The following is a 25,369-nucleotide window of genomic DNA, read 5'->3' as shown; positions in this document are numbered from 1 at the left end:
TTTTCTTCTTTTTTCTTCACCCTTCTATGATTTTACATATCTTTTGCTTCAGAATAGGTATATTTGATTCTCCAGGAAAGTTCCCTTGTTTTTTCTTTTTATGTAGTACAGTATGAGAGCTCTATAAACCAACCATGAGTATAGACTAATCCCTGTTCAAACTGCAGATGACAACTACCTCTATAGATTTTATAAGATGAATGATCAGATTGATGGAGAGGCTCTTTTTCAAACTCCAATAGAAAGAAGTTCAAGAGGTATTATAGTTGTTGCTCAGTCATTAGATGATCTTGTTTATTCACAAGGGAGTAAGTATAGGGGTTATATATTCAGAAAGTCAAAAAGTCAAGTATGATGGTTAATTATATGTATCAACCTGGCTGGGCCACAGTGTCCAGATATTTGATCACACATTATTCTGGATGTCTCTGTCAGGCTGTTTTTGGATGAGATTTATGTTTAAATTAGTGGACTTTGAGTGAAGCAAATTGCTTTCTATAATGTGAGTAGGCCTCATCCATTCAATTGAAGGCCTAGAGTACAAAGGAATGAGCTCCCCTGAGCAGGAGGGAATTCTCTAGCAGACTTCTTTTGGATGAGGATTGCAACTCTTTCCTGAGTCTTCAGCCTGCTGGCCTCCACCCATCAGATTTTGGACTCAGCAAGCCTCCACTATTGCATGATTTATTTCCTTAAAATAAATCTCTCTCTCTCTCTCTTTCTCTTTCTCTCTCCATATGTATATATATATGTGTGTGTATATATATAAAATATACTTACAGTCAGTCTTTATGCTGAACCTGAGACACTCATGAAGATGCCCCTTTAGATTACATATTTTCTTGTCTGGTGTACATTGGAAGATTTTTAAAAGACTTTTTAAAAAGCAATCTCTTAGTCCATTTGTGCTGGTATGACAAACAAAATTTCACAGACTGAGTAATGTATAAAGAACAGAAATTTATTTCTCATAGTTCTGGAGGCTGGAAGTCCAAGATCATGGTGCTGGTGGATTCATTCTCTGGTGAGGGTGGCTCTCTGCTTCCAGTGGCTGCTTAGGAGGGGAGGACACTGTGTCCTCACATGGCAGAAGGTGGAAGGGCCAAGGAGCCAAATGCTGTGTGAAGCCTCTTGTATAAGGGTCTAAATTCCATCCATGAGGGAGGAGCCTTCATGACCTAGTCGTCCCTTAGAGGCCCCACTTCTTAGCACTATCACATTTGGCAACACTAATTTTAGAAGGGACATAGTCAAACTATAGCAAGCAGTTTTAGGTTCACAGGAAAATTGAGAGTAATACAGTAATTTTCCATATAACTTTTACCCCCACATATGCATAGTCTCCTCCATTATTAACATCCCCCACCAGAATAGTACATTTGTTACAATTGACGAACCTACACTGACACATCATTATCACTCAAAGCAAATAGTTTGTTTACATTACAATTCACTCTTGATTTTGTACATTCTGTGAGTTTAGACCAATTTATTATATAATGACATGTGTCCACTATTATAGTATCATACAGATCATTTTCACTGCCTTAAAATTACTCTGCGTCCCACATATTTATCTCTTCCTCTCTGCTAATCCCTGACAATCACTGATCATTTTATGTTTCCATAGTTTTGCCTTTTCCAGAACATCACATAGCTTTCCAACTATGCGTGTTGCAGTAGGAAGCCTTTACAGACTGTGATTCTTTCCTTTAATAATATACATTTAAGTTTCCTTCATGTCTTTTCATGGTTTGATAGTTTATTTCTTTTTACCTTCAATAATATTCCATTGTCCGGTTGTACCACAGCTATCCATTCGCCTACTGAAATGACGTCTTGGTTGCTTCCACATTTTGACAATTATGCATAAAGCTGCTATAAACATACAGACACAGATTTTTGTGAGGACATGAGTTTTCAGCTCCTTTGGGTAAATATCAAGGAGCACGATTGCTAGCTCATATGGCAAGAATATGTTTAGTTTTGTAAGAAACTGCCAAACTGCTTTCCGGAGTGGCTGTGCTGTTTTGAATTCCTACCAGTGATGAAAGAGAGTTCCTATGGCTCCCCTACTTTGCCCATATTGGTATTAGTCCTGGATTGTGGCCATTCTGAGAGGTGTGTACAGTGGAAGTTCTGACATATTTTTTATGACCTATCTCTGCAGGTTACCTACCTCTTATTGTATCTGTGAGATACCAGATTAGTTTGGGAAGGGCAGTCTTTGAGAAGATATATGAGGCAAACAAGTCATTTAAAAAATTTCCATCCTAAATTATTGAAGCCTAAAAGAATGTATTTTATAGAAAGAAAGCGATTATGCCAAAGAAGATAATCTCATTTTTTCTCATACCACATACAACAGAGCCTAAGAATCATAGTCATAAAAGCATTCTGGAGTTCCATGCATAGCTATTAATATTTAGCTTAATGTGTAAGCAAGGAAATCTTATTCCTTGGAGGGGAGTAATACTCTGTGTTGATTTAGTAGGATTAAGACTCCAAGAATGGCACCAAAATTCTATTGGCTCTGCCTCAGTCATTCACAACAGATATATTGCCAGGAGCTAATATCTATCTATCTATCATATATATATCTATCTACTGTTCATTTACCTCAGTGAGAAATGACTGATATGATCTTCTGAAAAAGCCTTCAAGGATGGTGTAATGATTAAGAACCCAGTCTCTTGAGTCAGATTACTTGGGTTCACATTCTGACTCTACAATTTATTAGCTGGTGGCCTTGGGAAAATTATTTTACATCTGTGCTCCTAAATTTTCACATCTTGGAGATTGGGACAATAATATAAGTAGGTTTCTAATATGGATTAAATTAGTTAATGTTTGTAAAGCACTTAAAACAGTTCCTGGACAAGTGTAAGGGCTATATGTATTAAATAAAGCACATAAATTAAGAAAGTTGTTAATAGGCTAATAAATTGGGCCAGTTTTCTCATAACTCAAATATGAACAGTATTATTTCACAATAGCCAGTATTGTTAAATAAACACTAATATGGAGATATCTTAAGATTTCCTTTACTACCTTTGTTCATATTTAAATTGGGGCTTTAACCAGAAAGCCCGAATTCTGGCGGTTGTTCTGTCTGCTCCTATTCTCTTTTGGAATGGCCACAAAATTTCATCCTAGACAGAAACCATAGAGGTACACTAAGTAAATTTCAGTGTTTGTAATGGGTACAGGATTTGGGTCATTCTAATTACTTACAACAGATGGGCTAAGTGGAACCTGTTATACTAATCAGTTGTAAAGGTGTTCTTTCCCAGTTTATGCTGCAAGAGCAGAAACATTAGTTTCTTCTGTATAGCCACCAGACATGGGCTTTTCAGCAACATCTCTTGAGGGCTTATCGGGGCTACAAAGTGAAGGAGGCATTTTTTTTTTTTTTGACCATCGCAATTATTGACATTTACTCAACTAATATTTCTGCGTCCACTAGTACAATTCAAGGACAACCTCACTAAAAAAACTCTTTATGGTTAAAATGTTTTGTTAACCAGAGAGGGAGAAGTATTATTATGGGTCTATGTGCTAGGTTTTTTGTGGGGATTTTTTTGTTGTTGTTTAATTTTAAGTTTTTGTAGCTGTTTTCCTATGGCCATTTAAGATAAGGTTAGCCTGGAGTGGTTGTTAACAGCAGTAAAGGAATTTTTATGGAATGCTGAGTCACCCTTACCCATTTTGCTATTACTAATACAACATTAATGTTCTTACTAAATCACAAAACACCAAGCAGAAACTGACGCAGAAAGTGTTTATAGATATTCAGCATTTAGCAGAGGCCAATAATTCCTATTTATGGAATAACAATTAAAATCTAAGTGATTTTATAAACCTCTGTACATTTTAACAAAAACATGTTATTTTATCTAAGTTTTTGCTCTTAGGAGACATTATATACATAATATACCTTCTTTATAATTTATCCTGACTCTAGTATAGCCTTTGAAAATAAAGCAGACTTTGTCCTATGTTTCATACAGGAAATTCATAGCTTTGTAAAGGACAGTCATTGTACTGAAGCGTCAGAAATATATCCATGCTTACTACCTTATTATATAATTAAATTTCATACTTTGTAATAGCAATAGAATAATGAGAATAATTTTAAGTAGAAAAATTAATTTTTTAATAAAGTATTTCAAAGTATGGTTTAAAAGTGTTTACAATTGCTGTTTATTATATTCTTACCACAGGCAGAATTGTATTTAACCTTCACAGCAGTGTGATAACATAGGGATTGTTTTCATTTATAGGTAAGGAAACTGAGGGTTTTTGTAGTAACATAGCAGGGCCACACAATTAATTGACAGCCAAGTCAGGATAATCCCATGACTAGACGATTTTCTTAACCCCATACTCTTAACCATTACTTTATTCTTATTGCCTGCCTAATTCTTTGAAAATCTATATTCATCACTGTCTTCATCATCACCATCACCAGTAGATGAACATTCAGTATGTGTATGCTACGTTACATCTTAGCCTGCTTTTAATTACTCATGGTAAAGAAAAGAAAAAAATAGGAGGAATTAAAATCCATATACAATTATCCTCTTTCAATGTTAGGCAAAATTAGAAAATTTTAATCATGATAGAAATTTTCTCTATAATATAATAGAAAAAAATATAGTCAAACTTGAGAATATTATACAAAATTCCAATATTACAGTGTTTTAAATAGATTTTTTTTATAAGAAGACTATTTGACCTCCTTGTTATAACAAATCTTCTATCTCAAAGGTAATAGAGTGTGCCGTTATTATGAGTTCACAGCCTTGGACTGCAAAACTAACAGATAATATTACAATCGATCTTTCACATTACAATCTCCATGTCTCATCTTTATAATAGTAAAGTTGGAGAAATGAATGCAGTGTTATGTCTAGAACCCTTGCCAAACTTAAACATTTATTAGCAACCTGATGTGATTTAGTGGATTTCAGAAATGTTTTATGCTTCCAGGAATGCTCATTTTTTGCCTATCACAATGGCTGAAATTCTTGCATTAGGTAGTCATCCATTCATAGCTTGAAGACTTCAAAATTCAGGAGTTATTTAATAAAATTTAAATTTCCATGCGATAGATAATTACCCCATGTGGGTGATGATACAATCTATTGTCTATACTAAAACATATTTCTAGGATAAACCTAACGGAAAGTCAGGACAAATGTGAATTAGAACTATCCCAAGCAAACTGGAAAATATAGTCACCCCAACTATGCATAACTTAGTTAACTTCTGTTTTAAGCAATCTTGAGAGTCACTTGCTCCATGGAGGCAACTGTCAATTTTAGAGGAAGTGGCTTAGGGACTAGAAGTGCACTGAGGGCCTTGCAAAGCCCAGGAGACTGTCACAATAGTTCAGGGATCAGCAAGAAGGAGGGCTCTGGTAAACCTCTCTTATTTCTGATTGGAAACTCAAAGTGCTAAACCCTAAGAGTAAGAGGGAATCAGAAGTAAATAGCCCTCACAGGGCTCAATCTGAATTATTTTAATGCCTGACATTAGATTGAGGTGAACATGGAATTTTAGGGTGCATTGGCAAAAGCAGATGTAATTCCTCTCTGGGAAGATTACAGCCCCAGTCTCACAATATATCCATAAACAATTTTGCAAATATGATATCCAGCATGCAATAAAAAATAACCAGTCATACATGTAGATGAGACAGCATAAGCAAAAACAAGTAAAAACAATACACAATAGTGCATTATTAAAATGCAGAACTGCTGTGCTAAGAACACGACTAAAACAATTGTAAGAGAGTGTGTAACTTCCAAGCCAACTGAAGAAACAATGGACTGATGAAAAGGCTCTGTACACTAGTAAACAAAAAAGGAGAGGAAAAGAATCTAGAACTAATAGAATAAATAGAAAACACTCAGAAAATGGTAACTTGTAACCCAAATAGATCAGTGTTTATATCAAATGCAAATAGGCTAAATGATCCAATTAAAAAGCAAATACAATAAATGTTTGCAGTGATAGGCTGATTACTTCTAGTTGATCATTATACAGTGTACACATGCATTGAAACATCACACTGTACCCCATAAATATGTATAATTGTTATGTGCCAATTATAAATAAATAAAAGTTTTAAAAAAGAGAAATACAAAGATTGTCAATCTGGATCAAAAGATCAAAACTCAAGTATATGCTGTTTAATAGAGATGCATCTAAACTATAAAAATAAAGAAAAATTTAAAATAGAAGAATAATGGGAAAGATACACTATGCCAACACTAAGATAAAGAAAGCTGATATCATAATATTAATATCCAAAAAGAATTTTCAGTAAATATGATTGCTAAAGAAGGAATCATATTTTTACTAATGACGTAAGGTTTAATTCCTCAGAAGGAAACCACATAAATGACTTTCTGCTTACATGAGGGCTTGTATACTATTTTCATTTTCACAAGAATTAGGAAAACTAATGTTTATTAAGTTCTCACAATGGCCAAGCACTATTCTGAGCACTTTACATATGCTAGCTCATTTAATTCTCACAATCACCTCCATGAGACAGGCTTAATTATTATCCTTATTTTATAGATGAAGAGACTGAGGCATGAAGAAATTGCCAAAATTACATAGCAAGTAAGCAGTAGAGCTAGGATTAAACCGAGGCAGTCTAGCCTCTAAATTATGTGAATAAATATTTGAATAGGAGGAATCTAAATGAACCAAATAATTTTTGACTTTTTCTTTGCTGCACATATTCAAACCAGTTTTCGATGTATGGCATAGGTCTAAGATATCCCTTTTCCTCTGCTTCAAATATTAGTTTAAATTCTTCTCCATCTCTTCCTTTCAGAACCTCCTAAAAGCCAAGATATGGTATTTTTTTTCTTATGGCTGAATTAACATTTCTTTTGAATTTCATTAATCCAAGAACAGCTGAATAGATTGAGTATGTGTGTGTAGGGGGCATCCCTTCAAAGTCTTCCTTGTAAACAGGGCCTTCTTGTTCTAGATTGGTTTTTTATACTAGGGAAAGTCTCAATAATCGCTAGAGTGGAAGTGAAATAAATCATGCATTCAGGAGGTTTTTTTTTCTCCCCATCAATCAGCTAAAAACATTTACCAGGAAAAATTATTGCTAAACACACACACACACACACACACACACACACGTCACTCACTCACTCACTCACTCACTCATCACCCTTTCCTTCCCTAAAGCATTGAAAGCCATCACTTGCTATACAGAAAGATCAGTGGCTTCCAGGGCTCGTAAAAAGAGGTCTATGTGGTCTCTCATGTCCATCCAAGCTCTATCTGGTTCCAACTTCCAGGAATGAGGCTTCTAAAGGGAGGAAATTCTGAAACCATGTGTGTTACTTCATTATAGTTCCTTTTTTTTGTGACCCTATGAGAGCAAGGGCCACATCTGCTTTTGTCTATGACTTGATCCTTAGTAAGCAACATAGTGGCATAATAACATTTATTGAGTAAACAAGGACATAGACAAACAAATGAACAAATCTCTGTGACACTGTCTCCTACTACTTTCCTCCTGGCTTACTCCATTGCTGCCACACTGCCCTCCTTGCTCTTCTTGTCTCAGGTCATTTGCACATGCTGTTCCCTCTGTTTTAAATGCTCTTCCCCCAGCTATCAGCTTTATTGGCTTTCTTATCTCCGTAGCCTTTTACTTAAACCTCACATTCTCACCAAGTATTCCTTGTCTATGCCAACTCAAAGTGTACATCTCTGTCCCCAAAATCTCTTTCTTCCTCTCAACTTTATTTTTTTTCTCTTGACATGGCCTAAAATACATTAAAATTTTACTTACCATGTCTGTTATCTGTCTGCCTCTCTAGATAGTTCCACAGGGCAGTGATTTTTGTAGTTTCTTTACACCTAGGACAGGGGCAGGCTGTAACGTGTAATGTGTTTCACCGGGTTCAAAGCCCCAAAATGGGGATCTATTTCCCAGACTATCACTCCCTGGTTGCAAGCATCTTTGGAAAGTTTCTCTTAATTTTTCTGAGCTTCAGTGTCCTCAAGTACAAACTGAAGATAATGGTAATTGCTAATAAGGACCAACAACAGTAATAATAGTAAATCATAAATGGGGACTCTCTCATAGAAAAATTCTGAGGGTTTTACAAGCAAGATGAATGTTCACTAAGTTGTCCTCTGAGGCCAACAATTATGGTTTGAGAGATGGAGGCAAGGGAAGGGTCAGCAGGATTTCCAATTCCTTGAGGTACAGAATGATCAGCTATTTTTGACATCCTAATCTAGACCAGAGAATTTGCTGTACTTCTCAGCAAAAATTAACTTATGTTTGCCTTTTAAAATACCAATCTCTAGATTTGATGGGGAAAAAGGCAGAGGAGAGATCAGGCATCCTGAACCGTACATAGAGAGTGCATGACTTTGTGTGTTTGTGTGTGTGTGATTGCATGCACAATATTATTTGGGGGTCGTAGTGCATCAGTCATTGTGGTATGTGTTTACTGTGTTTCATTATAGGAAATCTGGTGCTATTTCATTTGTACCACCCTGTCTGATGTCAAGTGAGCATGTAATTCCTAGGTGTAGGACAATTGGCACCATCAAATATTTCATGAGAATTTCCTGACCCTGTTAAGCAGCGGTATGGAAATTACTCAAGAGAGAAGTGTATTTTTTAAAAAATAGGATAATTTCTAACTGAAATATTAACTGTAATGAATATGCCAGCACCAACCTTTATGTATTCATTTGGACATTTTCCACATCCCAAATGATTAGTCTAATACCAATTAGAGCATCACAGATTGCTATTATCTTCTTGCCTTATTATTTTCATGAATTAATTTTGTTTTAAAAATCAGACCTTTTCCAAATGAGAATAAATTTAAATATCTGAGGTGAAAATGTGAAGCTGAATGTCAGGACCCATGCATATCTATAATTTCAAATCTTGAAACTACAGAATCATGGGAATAATCCTAGAAAAATTAAAAATGGTGGAAGTGAACTTCGGGTCACCTAATCATTCCCCTTGATATTTACAGAGAATCCAAATAATAGCTCTCGTTTTCTTTCCTCTGAAATTGCTTATCACTCTTCATTTTATATACATTCATTTATTCATTCACTCACTTTTTCCTTTTTTTACCCGTCCACCTATCCATTCATCCATTGTTTCAACCTTTCATTTAATAAATGTTAGCCATCATTTATGTGCCTGAAATGCTGCTTAGCATGGAGGAAACAAAATATATGCTAATATTCTTTTTCTCCAGTAGCTCATAGTTTAGAGAGAGAAACAAACAGGTTAATAAATAGTCATATATGATGAAATATGTCTTATAGAAGAATGACAAAGTTCTGAATGGATGAATCACGAAGTGGTAACATTTCTTCTGGGGTTTGAAACAAGTGTATTTCGGGTGAAGCTAAAATGAACACAAAGATAGGGAGACAAGAATGGGCATGTGAAGTCCTGGGACTATTAAATAGCGAGGCTTGATGAGAGTTAAGCATATGTGTTCTGAGGAGGCGTTGGGAAGAAGGGGAGATGAAGCAGGGTGGGTAGGAGTCTAATCATGACAGACCTTATAGATCATAAACAAGAGTTTAGATTACTTTCTGTAAATGGAACACTGTTATAGATTTCGCTTTTCAGCATGACGGTGGCAAAGAGGAGGAGTAACTGCAAGGAGCAAGACAAGTCAGGGAGACCAGTCAGGAAGTTATTGCAATTGTACAAACCCGATGGAACAAAGACCTTGATAAAGATAGTGGCAACGGGACAGAGAGTAGGAAACAGATTAGAAAGATGACTAGAAACTGATAAGAGATAAAACATATAGAAAAAATTTATGCTATTCTTAAAAATATTCAATGGGGATATATAAAATTAAAGAACATACCCTGAATGACTTTCTGTGTTTTTGAACAATGTTAAGAAAATGGAGGATTAGAAGTATGTAAGTGGTATATTTCTCCATCTGCCCCTTTTATTTTTGTAAAGGATATAAAGCTCTTCTAAATTTTCGCAAGCTTCATCCTTTTATCTTCAGCCATATGTGTCCACTGCAGGTCATGACCATGACCCACTTCATGACTGTGTTGGCTCTAATATATCTGGATAAATCCAACTAGGCAATATGACCAGAACACAAAAGTGCTACTCTTCCTCAGATGATCATTTTAATCTTACATTTTCTAGTTTGGTAGGGAGAGGTCGAGATTAGCAGTGACGGTCTGTTCTTACTCATCAAAAACACAAAATATTTCCAAAATTGGAAAATATCTTTTTCTATTATTACATGTTTAGTTTTATTCCTTGCTATTAATTTTAACTATTCTGACCTCTCAAATTTATATAGAAAATGTTTTGCTCTACTTTTGATTTATACTACCAAAAATTCTCTATTGTCTGATTCTAAATTACTAGCTACTCTACCATGTGATTTATTAGTATGTGTTATTGTTATTCATATTTTTCACTCAACTATTAAATCATTATTCAAATATTTTAAATTCAAATAGTATGTTTTGATTTCTCTGGAGTACTTTGGGAAAGAGTATAAAGAAAACTTCTGAAAGCCTGTCTATATCTATAAAATGATATAGATATAGAATTATAAAACTGTGAAATATCATGGATGTTTTAAAATATACATTCAGACTATTAATAAGGATTACACAATTGATAATTAGTAAAGAACAACAAACTTGGCATAACAAGTGAATACCTGTGGGTGACTAGATCCTTACATTGGTTAAATAACTTGCTCCTGGCCAGGAGTGGTGGCTTATGCCCATAACCCTAGCACTTTGGGAGGCCAAGGGGAAGGATTGTTTGAGTCCAGGAGTTCAAGACCAGCCTGAGCAACATTGCAAGACCTCATCTTTACCAAATAAATAGATAAATTGAAAAATTAGCTGGCATGGTAGTTCATGCCTGTAGTCCCAGCTACTCAGGACTCTGAGGAAGAGAGATTGCTTGAGCCCAGGAGTTTGAGGCTGCAGTGAGCTATGATCATGGGAGACCCTGTCTCAAAAACAAACACACAAACAAAAAAAACACACAAAATGACTTGGTACCATTTATCAGTCTTTAAGTGTGTGTGATTCCAGTTCATCCTGCAGCAAATTATAAATTGCCATAGGCACAGAGGTTCAGGAAAGCCTATGAATGGTTAAGATCACAAATATTAAATATTTGAATTTTAATTGAATGCTTTCCAAAATATTCATGAGAAATGCTTACTATCCTTGTTTTGATTTTTGACAAAAACTGTTTAAGTCTCATTTATGAGTATTTCTTTGAGATTAAAAATAATGTACTAAGAGTTTATAATCCTCTAGAAGAGATACAAATCTATCCCCATTGTGACCTTTTTTGAGGTAAAGGAAGTTATTGTCTTGCTTTATGCTTTTTGCAATGTTCCCTCTCTCCCAGGTTTGCTTTCTGTAATAATCTGTTGAACAGTGGAGTACCTGACATGTGTTTGTTCCTTAGGCAAATGTGTAAAACTCTTCAAGTTCAAATGGAGAAGTAGGAAGAGAAGGTTTCTGCTATGCCTGGTGACAATTTTTGCTTTTTCCACATTCAAAAAGCATTTGGCTCCATGTTGGAGCATTAGTTGTGATGAATTCTAGTGTTGGTCGGATTCTAAGGAAGGGACAGAAGTGTTGTTGAGAAATAAAGATTCAAAACAACTCCAGAAATGAGCTCCCGGCTTGATTTATTTCTCACAGAGCAGCAAGTGTGTACACCGTGTTAACAGGATTAACTACGACCTACTCTTTCTTGTAGTTATCATTAGCATTCCAGTGCCCCTGATTTCAGGAGGAGACGATGAACTTGGTACAGCTTTAGGGGATCAGAGGGCAAAGACTGCCTCAGTGGTTAGTAAAGAAAGATATTGAATGACTTTTATAAAAAAATGGGAAGAGACATCATTCCTTGTACAGATGTGAGACCCTTACATCAAACAAATTGGCCACAAAGAGCCAATATGTTATTGTTGGTGGACCTAATGTTATCACCTAAAATGGCTCTGTAGTTTTGCTGTCCTAAGAATAGGAAATGGATAGTACAAAACCCTGGGCATATTCCTGAACTTCTATTAATGTCCAACCTGCTATTATCTGGAAATTAACATGAAAAGTAGTAAATCATCATACTTTCACTTAATCTCCATAAACCAAATGAAGACTGCAGTTCTTACCTAAAGGTCCACTCTTTATATATTTAAATTTCCCCATAATTGAATATTATGTTATACCAGCATCTAAGAAATTACAAATAGCTAGATTTGAAGATTCATATTTTGATTAAATTTGGAAATTTGAGACTCCTGAACTGTTGTGATTATTAGAAAAATCCAGGGAGGATTATAGCTGGGAAATAGGAAAAAAACAAAACCAAAACCAAAAAAAAACACCAAACAAGTTGAACATCACTGTCTATGCTACATTGTCTTTCAAAAAATGGATTTTAGTCTAGAACTTACAGAAAGGGTTTATATTTTTGGGTTTTTGTTTTTTAAGATCTACCACATATGGAATGATCATCTCTTAATTTTATAGAAGAAGATAGAGATGGAGAGGAGAGAGTATGTGCTGCTTCTGGCATGTTCTCAAAAACTGCTGGTACTCACTTTGTCCTTCCACAAGTTACATCAAGTCCTTTGTCAAGGGACAACAACATATTCTTCATTCAGACAAGTTATCTCAAGGAAAGGTTGTCACCAAGAGCCATTTGTATTTGTAAGTCAAACCAACCAGAAAGTTAAGAGAAAATGTTGCTCCCTTAGTAATCTCTAGGTGATCAGAAGGAATTTCTTCCAAGTTTTAGCCCTTCTTCTACCTAAATTTCACTTATCTTAAACTCATTTTTAAGCACAATTTTTACAGCTTGCTTTTGTAGTGAGGCTGCAGTTCTTGAGGAGGGTGATTCTTTTTTTTTTTTAATTTTTTTTTATTTCAGCATATTACGGGCGTATAAATGTTTAGATTATGTATATTGCCCTTGCCCCGCCCGAGTCAGAGCTTCAAGTTTGTCCATCCTCCACATAGTGCGCACCGCACCCATTAGGTGTGTATATACCCATTCCCTCCTCCCCCCCATCTGCCCAACACCCAGTGAATGTTGTTACTATATGTGCACTTAAATGTTGATCAGTCAATACCAATTTGATGGTGAGTACATGTGGTGCTTGTTTTTCCATTCTTGTGATATTTCACTTAGTCGAATGGGCTCCAGCTCTATCCAGGATAATATAAGAAGTGCTAGGTCACCATTGTTTTTTGTGGCTGAGTAGAACTCCGTGGCGTACATATACCACATTTTATTAATCCACTCATGTATTGATGGGCACTTGGGTTGTTTCCACATCTTTGCAATCATGAGAGGAGGGTGATTCTTGACTAGATTTAAACTTTTAAAGCTTTATGGCAGAAAGTGGATAAAAACTATTGATTCAAATTACTCCTTTATAAATGGGAGGCAAGCCTAAAAAAATGAACCTAATATCAAATTTAGCAGGTAAAGTACATTACAATTGAGTTCAAAATCTCAACTGTCTCTAAAAATGTGTGAACTATGCTGGCATATGAAATTAATACCTTAAAAAATCTACTCATATTTCCTCCAGGCATGTAAAATAATTGTTCTCCTCTCTTAAAGATAGATGTTTCCAAGAGAATACTGCTTATTCTATAAGCTGTTGCCTTTCACTTTTATCTTAATTATTTTTTTGTAATTTTTCACCTGAAACAAATAGAAAATATATATCCTGGGGGACTAGAGTAAGGAGAAGTAAAGTTTTGTCTTCACAAATTTTTTTAAAGTCCCAAAGGAGATTATTAACTACCCACAGACAAAGCAGAGAATGCTTTGTTTTGCTAACAGTGAATGTCAAGCAGAGAGAATCAGTTGATCTGCTTCTCAGTGGATGAATGTGCATAAATGGCAATGCAAACAGTCATCTGCTTCCATGAGTCACATAGAAGAGTTCATGGCTGGCACACTGTACAGCTTTCAAAGTTCCAAGAAATAGTGCTTGTCCATCTGTTCAAAAGATTCATTTCCAGTCGAGATCTTCATTTGCACAGCACAGGAAACTGAAAGCCATTGACAGATGTTGTATTTGTGGTAAGAGCTCACTAGTTCTGCATTCTAATATAATGATTGGGCCTTTTAGAAAAATGAAGTCGTAGTAGTGGTTATGCCACTGATGAATCAGGGCAAAGTTTTATCTCTTTCAGAAATAATGCTTCTTAAGAAAAATTACAGCATCTAGGGGCTAGGAGGGAATTATTAGCTCACTGGGTCCGACCAACTTACTTGACAGATAAGAACTCTGGAGATTCAGAGATTTTAAATGACTTAGCCAAAGTTCTAAAACTAGCAGATAGTAACATTGGTATGAAACTCTTGGTCTCTTAACTAGCAGAATAAGGCAGCCTCTCCTCAGTCATATCTGGTGTTCTGGTCCTGTTCGGAATCCTAGAAAGATTCTACACCAAGACCACGGAAACTTTCCACTTTTGCTTCCACAACAGACTCACACTGAGTTACGTCTAAGTATAATCAGTAAGCTATAGAAATGCTCTCTATTTGAAATGACTATCTTTCCACTCACCCAAGACTGTTCAATTTTTCAAGAATTTATAAAGCAGATACCTGAGAATGGTTCAAGGTTGTTTAGTGAAAATGTATCAATATGAAGCATATTAATATAAAACAACTGAAGTATTAATATAAAACATATCCCAAATGTTAAAAGAAATGTTCAGGCCAATCCAGCACCAGCAGTTCTTCGGAGGTAAAATTAAAATGTGATATGGAAATACAATGATTTTCAGGGTTATAGGAATTGCCTCCATTACCATGAAAGTAAAATACAGGCTTGATTTTTTATATCGATGGATATATTTATAAAGGTGATTTATATGTCATTTCCTTTTAGTGCCTCACCTTACCTGAAAGCTATCTGGTCAGCATGCTCATGCATCAATATCCCAGACCAAGAGGTGTTTTTCATTTTGTAATACCTCCTTGTACAAGGTGCTTTAAGATAGGACAACTGCATTCATGTACAGTTACAACCAACCTAATGGCAGCTTTTCTTTAGCTTAAATGAGAAAACCTGCTACTGTAGAGTAATGATGTTTTAATTGCACATTTAGTACACAAAAAGTAAAGCAAGAGCTTAATTCACGTACTTATAAGAGCTATGTGAAAAAAATACATTTGTAGCGAAGCAGCAATTATATTTAAAGAAAGGAAAAGTTCATTCAAAGCAGCACTTAGGATTATGAAGGTATTCGATTCTTCCTGTTACCTTTATGGAATAAGTTAAATTTATCGTAATGTTAGTTTGAAATTGTGCCTATTTGTGATGTTATTAAGCAGCCGTATTATAAAAATTAGACGTCCTGCATTTCAACCTGCTGCCTTCTTTTAGAAATATTGTCACATTTCCTTGCCTTCCAAGGAAATGTTTAAATGTTGTTTAAATAAAGAATGTTCATCAGTCAAAAAAAAATGTTTCTATGATAACATGGGTATTTTAGTGGAAATTTAACTCTTTAAATGTAAATGATTGCAATATTTATAATGCATTGTCTCTTCTATTCTTGTGTGTAGGTGACTCATTTTATCTTCACAAGAATATAAATGTTGTTCAGTAGTCCCACTTAACAAGATTTTAATAACCACATTGGAGAAGAGAGCATATTATTTTGTAAATTGAGCTGATATTATATAAGATGCACACAGATGCTGTGGAGATTTGGCAGTGATTTCACAAATTTATGTAGACTGGCAAACTGAACAGCTGAGGTTCAAAAAATAATCTGGAATATGGGATAGCACTCCATTAAAGAAAAACAGTATCAGAGGAACCATCAATAAAGAATAAGGAAATTTCCAAATCTGTGTTTGTTTTGGTGTAATCATACCCCATTTATTTTTTAAGCTTAAAGTGCAGTGTTGATTTCCTAAATATATGTCCTGAATGCAAAGTCTGATGGCAGCCGGTGCATTAGAAAGAGAAAGAAAGAATTAGAAAGAATGGGATTATGTATTTGAGAAGACTAGTAACCTGAGCTGAGAAATAATCAGGGATAAAACTGGAAATTCAATGCATGCAGATGCCTAAAAATGAACATATATGTGAATCATAATAGTTAATATATAGTGCTTGTTAAGTGCCTGGCATGGCTCTAAGCACATGAGCAATTAACTCATTTATTCCTCAGCTCATACAACCCTACGATACAGACACTAATAGTATCACTGTTTTGTCCAAGATCACACAGCGAGTCATCAGCACAACTGAGCATTGAATCTAGGTAGCCCGACTTCAGAGCAAATCCTTTTAACCACGATTCTCTACTGCCTGTCTGAAAAGACAGTGTCTCTCCCAGAGCTAGTCGAAACAGTGGTGCTTCATTCTTGATAACGTCACTTATTATTAACAAGATTATGAAGAGAAATAATTGCAAAATGAGTTATTGTAGGAAACAGAAAACTAACTTTAATTAAGTCAGTATTTGTGGTGAAACAAGAAGTAATACTCCCCTCCCCAACAGGTATCCTATGCGTCACCTTTTGTGTCTTGTTTGGGAATTACCACTGCTACCACCTGCCAGTATTTAAAAGGCATTTACTGGGACAGGCACTTTGCAGGAATTATCTGACTTAAACATAATAGTATATTACACATGCGGAGACTAAGGCTCAGGGAGTGTAAATAATTTATTCGAGCCTATAATGTTAGCAAGTGATAAGGCAGGGATTTGAACCCAGGCAGTCTGCCTAACAGAGCCCATGCTATTTGTCATTGTGCTTCTCACCGTAATATGTTGTCTCCCACTGATAACCTAGTCAGCAGGACTTGAAGAGAGAAAAAAGGAATTTTAGAGTTCATGAATATAATGATTTTAAGAATTTTAAGGTTTAAGAATTGTATAAAAGGACAGAATAGATTCTTAGATTTTCTACCAGCTTCCTAATTTACTTTAATTTGTAAATAGGCAGAGGAAATTTCATAATGATCAAAATATAAAATGGAAACAGTATAAAATAATGAACTTCACCTAATTTCAAATTTAATATCATATATGCCATTCATCTGGTTTTATTTTCTCAGTTTAAATTGCTGAACTGACTTTAAATACATGATTTTAACATGAAGTTTTGGGAAATCAAATCAGGGCACTGTAATAGATTTGTTGGCCTGGGATAAGCGGATGCTCTGATCCTGAAGAATTAGTGCTTTTTGCTTAATGTTAGCAGGATAGCTTTGTGCTTGTAACTAGAGAAGCTATTTCTATTATTATCTCTGCATTTTGCATGTGTTCAGCAGCCCAGTAGTTTCACCTACCAAACTGGCTGGTGTGCAGCACACACAAATAAGATTTACATAAAAAAGAACAGCTGTGTAAAATATTGCCTTTGGAAAGGCAAATTTACTGAGATAGTGATTATAGCACATGAAGCTCAAGGCATAACCATAATGATCATAGGACCATTTCTCTCCCTCATGCAGTATTTTATATCTATTGCCCTCAGAACAAGAAGACAGTGTGCATTCATGGTAGCAAATGCTATTTCCCATCTTGTAAAACTGATTTTATTGCAACCTCCTGCTTTTAGTTACTGAAAACTTGCTGAAAATACTCGTTAGAAGGTAAAACTTTTACTGTTTGGCCTCTTCCAAAAAATATGGCTTGAGTGAAAAGAGAGTGGTATTTAAGTTCTAAAACTATGGCAATGCTTAATTTGATGTATTAAAAATTACTTTTACTTTTTAAAATGTTGGATTCTATAAATACTGCTTAAGTAATTCTCACATATCAGAATGTTCCAGTTTATAGTCTACCAAGGGTAAAATAGCATTTAGTTTGTTTTCTCCCAACTAGCATGCAAGAATTTAAACTTGGGTCACTCAGACTTACTTAATGAGCATATAAATCATTGACAGGTTGAATGTTTATTTAATTTTAGGTATCAATTTTATTTTAAAATGCTATTTGGATCCTACATATTAGGCTGTTTCAGTTGGTGATAATGTACCCCTATTCAGAATCATTTCCTATATATTTTTAAACCTTTGGTTTTGATATTTCATTTGGTACAAATCTGGAGGTTGCCAGGGAGGGTGCGGATACATGTTCATACATGTTCATCTTTATACTGTGTTGAAAAGGGCAAACCATTAGTTAGCCTTTGTTTGAAGTCCTTCAACATAGTCCTCTAACTTTTGACTAAATGTCAAAATGTATGAGCCATTCATTCTACTTTTAGTGCCTTTCTTGATAAGCTTTATGCATTTTTTTAAAAAAAGAACACCTCAAATCCAAAACTTATATTTTCATAGTCCTTCAATGTTGGCAAAGCTAGGTGTTTCATAAACGTTATAATACTTGATTGTCACGGCAACACGGCCACTTGGGCCTAAATGCAGAGCTCTGCATGCTGAACCACGTGTCCTCTGATCAAAATCAAGTCACTTAACAAATCAAATCTAAAACAGATTGTCTACTTTTCATCTGATATTAGAAATGATTTATACCCTACTCTTTCTTTCATAAAATGTGCAAGGATATTTTTAGGATTAATAATTCAGGAATATTCTATAAAACTTGAGTGTGAGAAAAAGTCCCTTTATACTGCAATCTATGCTTATTTAGACAATTACTTCTTTTTGTCACATTTAAATTTTATTTTCTAGCAATTATTTAGCTGATGGAAACACAGTATCATAAAAATGTATATTTATGATACTCTCAAGGGTGTGGATTGTATACTTATATTTATGTGTTTATATGTTTCTGTGTGCATATATATTTTAATCTATAGCAATGGAAGAAAAATTTGTTTTAGTTACATAAGCATTTGGTAGCGTACTGTAAATTTGAATGTCTATTTACAAAATTATGTGAAAAGAAAGCTTTAATATGTAAGTAGTTGAGAGAGTCGTTCTTCAGCTTTATATAAACCGGTAGGGTCAAGTACTTAGGTTGGAAAGAAGATATAGGAATGCATCTCCCATACTCACTAATAGGTTACTTAGAACCTGGGCTTGAAGTGGGTCAACGGGACATACTGCTTGCTTTCATGGAGCCCTGGCACCATGTTCCTCCAGTTCACGTCTATATTTCTCTAGTCGCCTACACTGAATCCCTGCTGAGGCTAAACCATTTGCTTTCTGTCTGTCTCTTTCTTTTATACTCTCTCTCTCTCTCTCTCTAACCATTTGCTTTCTGTCTGTCTCTTTCTTTTATACTCTCTCTCTCTAACCATTTGCTTTCTGTCTGTCTCTTTCTTTTATTCTCTCTCTCTCTCCTCCTTCTCCTGTCTTTTCAGCACGAGTTTTGGAAATATGGTCCATATATTATGTTTCATAATTTTTCCTAGAGAAAAATCCTAAAGAAGAGGATTTTTAGAAGGGGCAAGTGAATCTTTCTCAGCCAATGGATAGCAATAATCGTGTCAAATAAATGTTTGTGGACAAAGTTTACCATAAAAATAATGTTTGTGTTTTTCACAATGATCAGCTATCTCCATTAGCAACCTGTGACAAAATGTCCCTAGAAATAGTCATATTTTCTTCCCACCTTCTTCTTCAGTGACACTCAATTTGGGACCTCTTCACAGAACTTGTATACAATGACCAGTGAATGGCAGACAAATTGATAATGAGATTGCTGCCCTAAGACATCTCCTGCTTCCAGAATCTCAAAGGTCATTAAGCCATTCATGTATTTGGAACCCTCAATCCTCAGCTCAATTCCTTTCACGGTTCCTCTGTGCATGAGAGTAAGACGTTTCAAGTATGCAGGCAGAAACACCTTCCTCAGGAATACTAGCTAACCAGAGAGACAGAAATAAGATGACTGCTTCCATGTATGAAATGCATCTTTGATTTTTACATCTCCCTTTTGTAGTATAATTAGAGACTAGCCATGGCAGAGCAAAGTGTACAGCTAGCTTATTATTTTGTTTAATATATTACTTTTTTTATAATTGATCAGAAAACAATAAAACGAACAAAAAATAGCTTTTTGTAAATGTTTTATCAAAGGACAAGTAACTATGTCACTTAATGGAATAAAATCAAATTATCCACAATAATTTTTAAAAATCACTTTTTGTTATAACTGTTGCTACAAAAGAACCGTTAGGTAACTCTAAATACTCTGTCTGATATTAAAGTAGAATCAGAAATTCATTGACACAGCAGAAATCTCTTCCTCTCCCTCTCCCACTTCCTCTCTCTCTTCCTGTGCGTTTATTTTCTCTGTATCTATTTATCTGTGTATATAGAGATATATATGTATATATCAAGTACTCTATCTGTTATTATTGTTTTTTCCTGTAAATAAACGTTCTTTGGACTTTAGTAGGTGTGAAAAGTCAGTATGAATGTTCCTCAGTAATTTTAAAATAGCATTAATAATATACTCTACTCAATTTTATGAGAATTTTTAGGTAGCTTTGAAATTTGGTAATACATTTTCCTATTCTTCATAGTTTCTCTCCCCAAATATTTTTTTTGTCATTATGAATAGGTGATTTTTTTTGAAACATAATTGAATCAAATAAGCCCTCATTTTTTAAACTATTTCAAGAATGAATTTTATGGAGCTAATGCCATGGGCTTTCTTGAGAATGTGGTCTGATTCTATTGCTGTGAACAAAGGTCTTTCTTCACTGAGGCCTGATATGATGTGTTTATGGTCTTTAGGTTATGTCCATCAAGCCTATACAAAGAATAGGGATTCCAGAATCATTCTGGGTCTGAGAGGGGTATCATTGCTGCCGGTTGAGATCATCCTGGTTACAATCTGGATAATTGTGAAAGTAACTCTAAAAATATTGTGAAATGACAATGGGAAAAAAAAGAATTGGTATATTTTTATAAGTTGGAAACACCTGAATATGGTAATCCTTTAACATTCAGCAATGTATTTGATACAGCAAACACCAGCAGTTTGAATTACCTATTCATTTCTCATTGTGTTTGATTTTAAGTTTATGTCTATGTTATGAAATGTTAATTATATTTTCCTCCTCCTTTGTAGGTAACCCATTAACTAAGGATAAATCAGGTGATCCTCAAGGCTGATGACATTGAACATATGCATAGAAACTTAACTCCTGGGGCGACCTCGAAGGAAGATTTTTATATCACTCAGAAGAGGCCCACCAGGATCTGTTTCCAAGAGATTTCATTGGACTCTTCTTGAAATCAAGACTTTTAAAAAGACATGAACTTTTATGTCATGAAGATTTCATCAGATTTGAACTGTGTTCAACTTGTAAAATTGCTAAAAGAATTTGAACTTGCCATCTGCAGAGCTGAGGAAGAGTTGTTTTTTTCAGGGTGATGTTAAAGACAGTCACCTGCTGGGTATTGGCTGTGGATGTGACTACTTTTCTTGTTTCTGAAAGCTATCTTCCAGTGTACTGTCCTTCTGTCATGGATGTGTTCCTGGGTCCTATGTTCATTGGCTAGTGGGACTACACACGGCTTTAATGACATTTTTTTTTTTTTGAGAACTTCTTTGGCATGGTGTAGACTGAGACAATTTTATTTATATTCTAATCTTGGAGCTCGGAAAGCCTACATGTTTTAACATCTTAAAGTTGCTTTTGTTAAAGGAATGGAACTATATATCCATTGATAATAATTATTGTTGAGAAGTAATAGTTATCTGAATACATCAATCATATAAGAATGTATAGACAAGCTCACATATTTCCCCAAGGCTAACAACACCCTACTAAAGCTCTTTGTCAGTTACATAGGTAGTAGTTAGACCTGGATTACCATTTTCATTCTATAATACTTTGTATCTCTAGAGCACTCTCCCTTTCAGTTTTTTTTTTTAAGTGGTTTTTTTTCTTTAATTTTTTTATGTTTACTTTTTCCCTTCACAGAAGTCAGCAGTGAGCAGTCAAGTTGTTGGGTAGCCTTCAGTTTCAAAAAATTGCCAGGGATGCATGTGAGTTTCTGATTTCTTAGCTTGAATGTTATTCACTTACATTTCTTCTAGTATTTTTTTAAACTGTCCTTTCTTCTATCTCATTTTAAAAGACTGTCTCTTGCTTGATCCCAATGACTGTCTGAATGCTTATGTATTTGTTCAGTCTGTTGATAGGAAAAATTGTTAAATTTTTTTGGCCTCAAATTTATAAATATTTGCTTATAGTTGTCCCATTCAAACAATTTCTTAGGCCAGTATTTTGTCCACATTTTTGTAGCCATTTTAACATTTGTGGTTTTTGGTTCTACAGGAAAGTCATAAATTTTTAAAGGCCTTAAACATGTATGTACTTTTTTTTTCTAAGTTATTACAGAATGTATAATTTTATACTACATTTATTTTGTTTGATTTGTGATGTGAAGGGAGAGAAGAATGGAAATTGCATAGCCATTCAAATAATATTGTGTAAACCTATAATTTGAAGGAATGTAAAGGGATAGATTTCTGTGTTTTACTCATTTTAGACTATTCAGAAGATGCTTCAGAAATTGTCCTTTTAGAAGTTCTGTCATGTTAGAGAAGGTGTGGAAATATTTTGTATTTTTAAAACTCACTGACACGGCCGATTAGACATATGTTGTTTTCCATGATGGAGGCTCACATATCCTGAAGAGCTTAAGTCTGTTAGTTTGTAACAACATTCAAAGCCCAATACATTACACAGACTCTTTTCAGGGAAGAACAATTAAAAGTGTAAAATCTGTTAAAAAATTAAATTTGAAAAATATACTTCTGACATTGAACTAAAATCTACTGCCCACAAGTACTTGGAATGAAATGACTTCTTGCCTCCATTTTAATTATGCATAAAACTAATTAGATGGCTCAAGAGTGGATTTTCACAATGCTTCAAGACTGTATGAAATCATAAAGAAAAGAATAACAGTTGTGCTGGAGTTTTTGCATCAATTAGAATATCATTAGCTTCTTTGTAACAAAGTTGAAAACTATATTATTTTGGAAATTATGAATTTGTCCTAGGTTTGTTTAAAATTACAGATAATGCTACTCATTTTTTAAACTATGTCCTCTGAAACAACACTGGAAATTCTGTATTATATACAAGTGTAATACATGCATATTAATAGAAAAAATACATGGAATTTCAAATATACTAACTAGATTATCCCCAGTAGATTAATGTTGTGACCATTCAGAAAAGGTGAATAAAATTGGAATATAAAATGGACTGTCTTTCATAAGTTACATTCGGAGATCTGTTTTCTTGTGTTTTATTTAAAAAGCACTTCAGTTATTATCCATGAAAACCTTTGAATTCATGAGGAAGCTGACATAAATTCTTCAATCTTTTTTTAATAAAGATCCATGGCAAATCTTGCCATGTGAACAAAGTTCCAATATTTGACTTGTGTCTTTGCTAGGAAACAATTGAAATAGATATATGTACACTGGTGCAACTTGCTCACATCTTGACTATTAGCGTAAGTGGCATAATTTTCTAGCAATATGGAAAATTTGTTTTATTTTGAAGATTGTTAAAGATTGTTTATCTTTTAAACATTGTTTATCTTTTAAAATATATTATATATGGAGATATTCATCTAAATCACAAATATGACTGATTTAGCCTTCGCATTTTTAAAAAATACTTTTTATTTTGAAATAGTTTAAGATTCACAAGAAGTGACAAAAATTAGCACTGAGGGTTTCTGTGTAAACTTTCCCCATTTTCTCCCAGTCATAACATTTTACAAAACCACAGAACATTGTCAGAAGCAAGAAATTGACCTTGGTACAAGACTATTAACTAAATACAGGCCTTATTTGGATTTTACCAGTTTCCAAGTGTGCGTGTGTGTGTGTGTGTGTGTGTGTGTGAGAGAGAGAGGGAGAGAGAGAGAGAAATCGTTTTTAATTAACTTGGTATCCTTCCATTGTAATATGTTGGAATGTGGATTAGATAATAGCATAAGAGTATGAGCCAATCACAGACTAATCTAAGATAATTCTTTCAAAGTCCTCTATTTTTTAAATAACATACTATAGTTTTATTTTTATACACTCTTGTCTTAACACAATAGAAACTTCCAGTTTTAACATCAGACAGTACCATATATCAAATTTGGTATGGTTTTCAAATATGGTATTGGTTTTAATAGGTAGGAAGAGATCTGAGAATCTGCATCTATGGTTAAAATTTTTTTAAAAAAAGACTTCGATCTTGTTTACCAAATCCTGCACTACTATACAATGCTACACAATTGGATTGTGTCTATTGATAATACACAATAGCTAATAGCATGATAATTAATTGAGTGATTAAGTGGGACTTGATCTTTTTAAATTTTTGATAATTTTCTCAATTCTTAGATGATGCATCCATCTGAAAGAGCAATATATGCAAAGGAATCAAATAGTATTTTTTTTTTTATCATCCAGCCCTTCCTCATTTTGATTCACCAATTTAAATGGGGAGAATTAGAATGACATCAGACACACTGCTTAGAGAAACTGAAAAGTTTGGAGAGACATATACTGGTCATCTCCTGTTCCCCTTACCCACATAGAGAACTCATGGTAGAACATTACCACTTTTATGGTTAGGGCCTTCCTTCCTTCCTTCCCTCTTATTTTATATATAGAATGCTTAGGGGAAAGAGCATTGGAATAGATATATTTACAGATTTCTTGCAGATTTCTTCTTCATTGCTTTGACTTGCACTGTGTGAGACTGTGAATGGTAATATAGATATTACAATTATATGGCATTTAACTGACAGTTATTGAATGCTTACTAGGCACAAGCACTTTAGGTTAAATTGAATTTGGGGGTTAGCTCAAGTTTAGCCTTAAAAATGGCCTTTCAAATTAATTCAACAGATAATTTCTCAATGCCCTACATGTGTATAACACTGCTAACCAACAGGAAAGTGGGTGTATAAAAGATTTATAAGTGTTTTATATTTGTTTTGATTTCTTCATAACTGTCTTTCTTTAATATATTGCAAGTTACTAAATGGTATGTGCTATGCCTTAAAAATTTTTCTGGAAGGTCCTGTCTGTTATGCAAAGCAACTGAATTTTATTCTAGAAGTTATGTGAGCAAGGCAGTACATGTCCAAAGCTTTTTTTTTTAAATTTTTATAGATTTTAGCAAAAATAGGTTTGAAAGTCTTAAAGAAGAGATATTGGAGGTATGAAGAGAAATTAGAGAGGATTAAAATAATCTAGGAGAGATTTATTGAGGTCCTGAGCTTAAACTATAACACTAAGGAAAATGTGAAACAATGGTTCTCAATACTGGTTGCTATTTAAATTACTTGAGGACTCTTGGAACATACCCACGCCAACCCTA

At 34.4% G+C, this 25,369-nt stretch overlaps 1 protein-coding gene across 1 annotated transcript in view; it reads left to right on the top strand.

Moving 5' to 3' along the window:
- Positions 1-23,242, top strand: part of TAFA2 (TAFA chemokine like family member 2) — a 385,773-nt gene extending 362,531 nt beyond the window's left edge. Inside the window, exon 5 of the mRNA XM_069490954.1 lies at positions 21,088-23,242. Within this exon, the coding sequence (XP_069347055.1) occupies positions 21,088-21,099 (12 nt within the window). The 3' untranslated portion in view covers positions 21,100-23,242. The remainder of the gene's footprint in view (positions 1-21,087) is intronic.
- Positions 23,243-25,369: the final 2,127 nt, after the last annotated feature.

Source organism: Eulemur rufifrons, chromosome 16 (genome assembly GCF_041146395.1).
Source record: "Eulemur rufifrons isolate Redbay chromosome 16, OSU_ERuf_1, whole genome shotgun sequence".
Classification (NCBI taxonomy): domain Eukaryota; kingdom Metazoa; phylum Chordata; class Mammalia; order Primates; family Lemuridae; genus Eulemur; species Eulemur rufifrons.
This window is presented reverse-complemented; position numbering and strand designations above follow the sequence as displayed.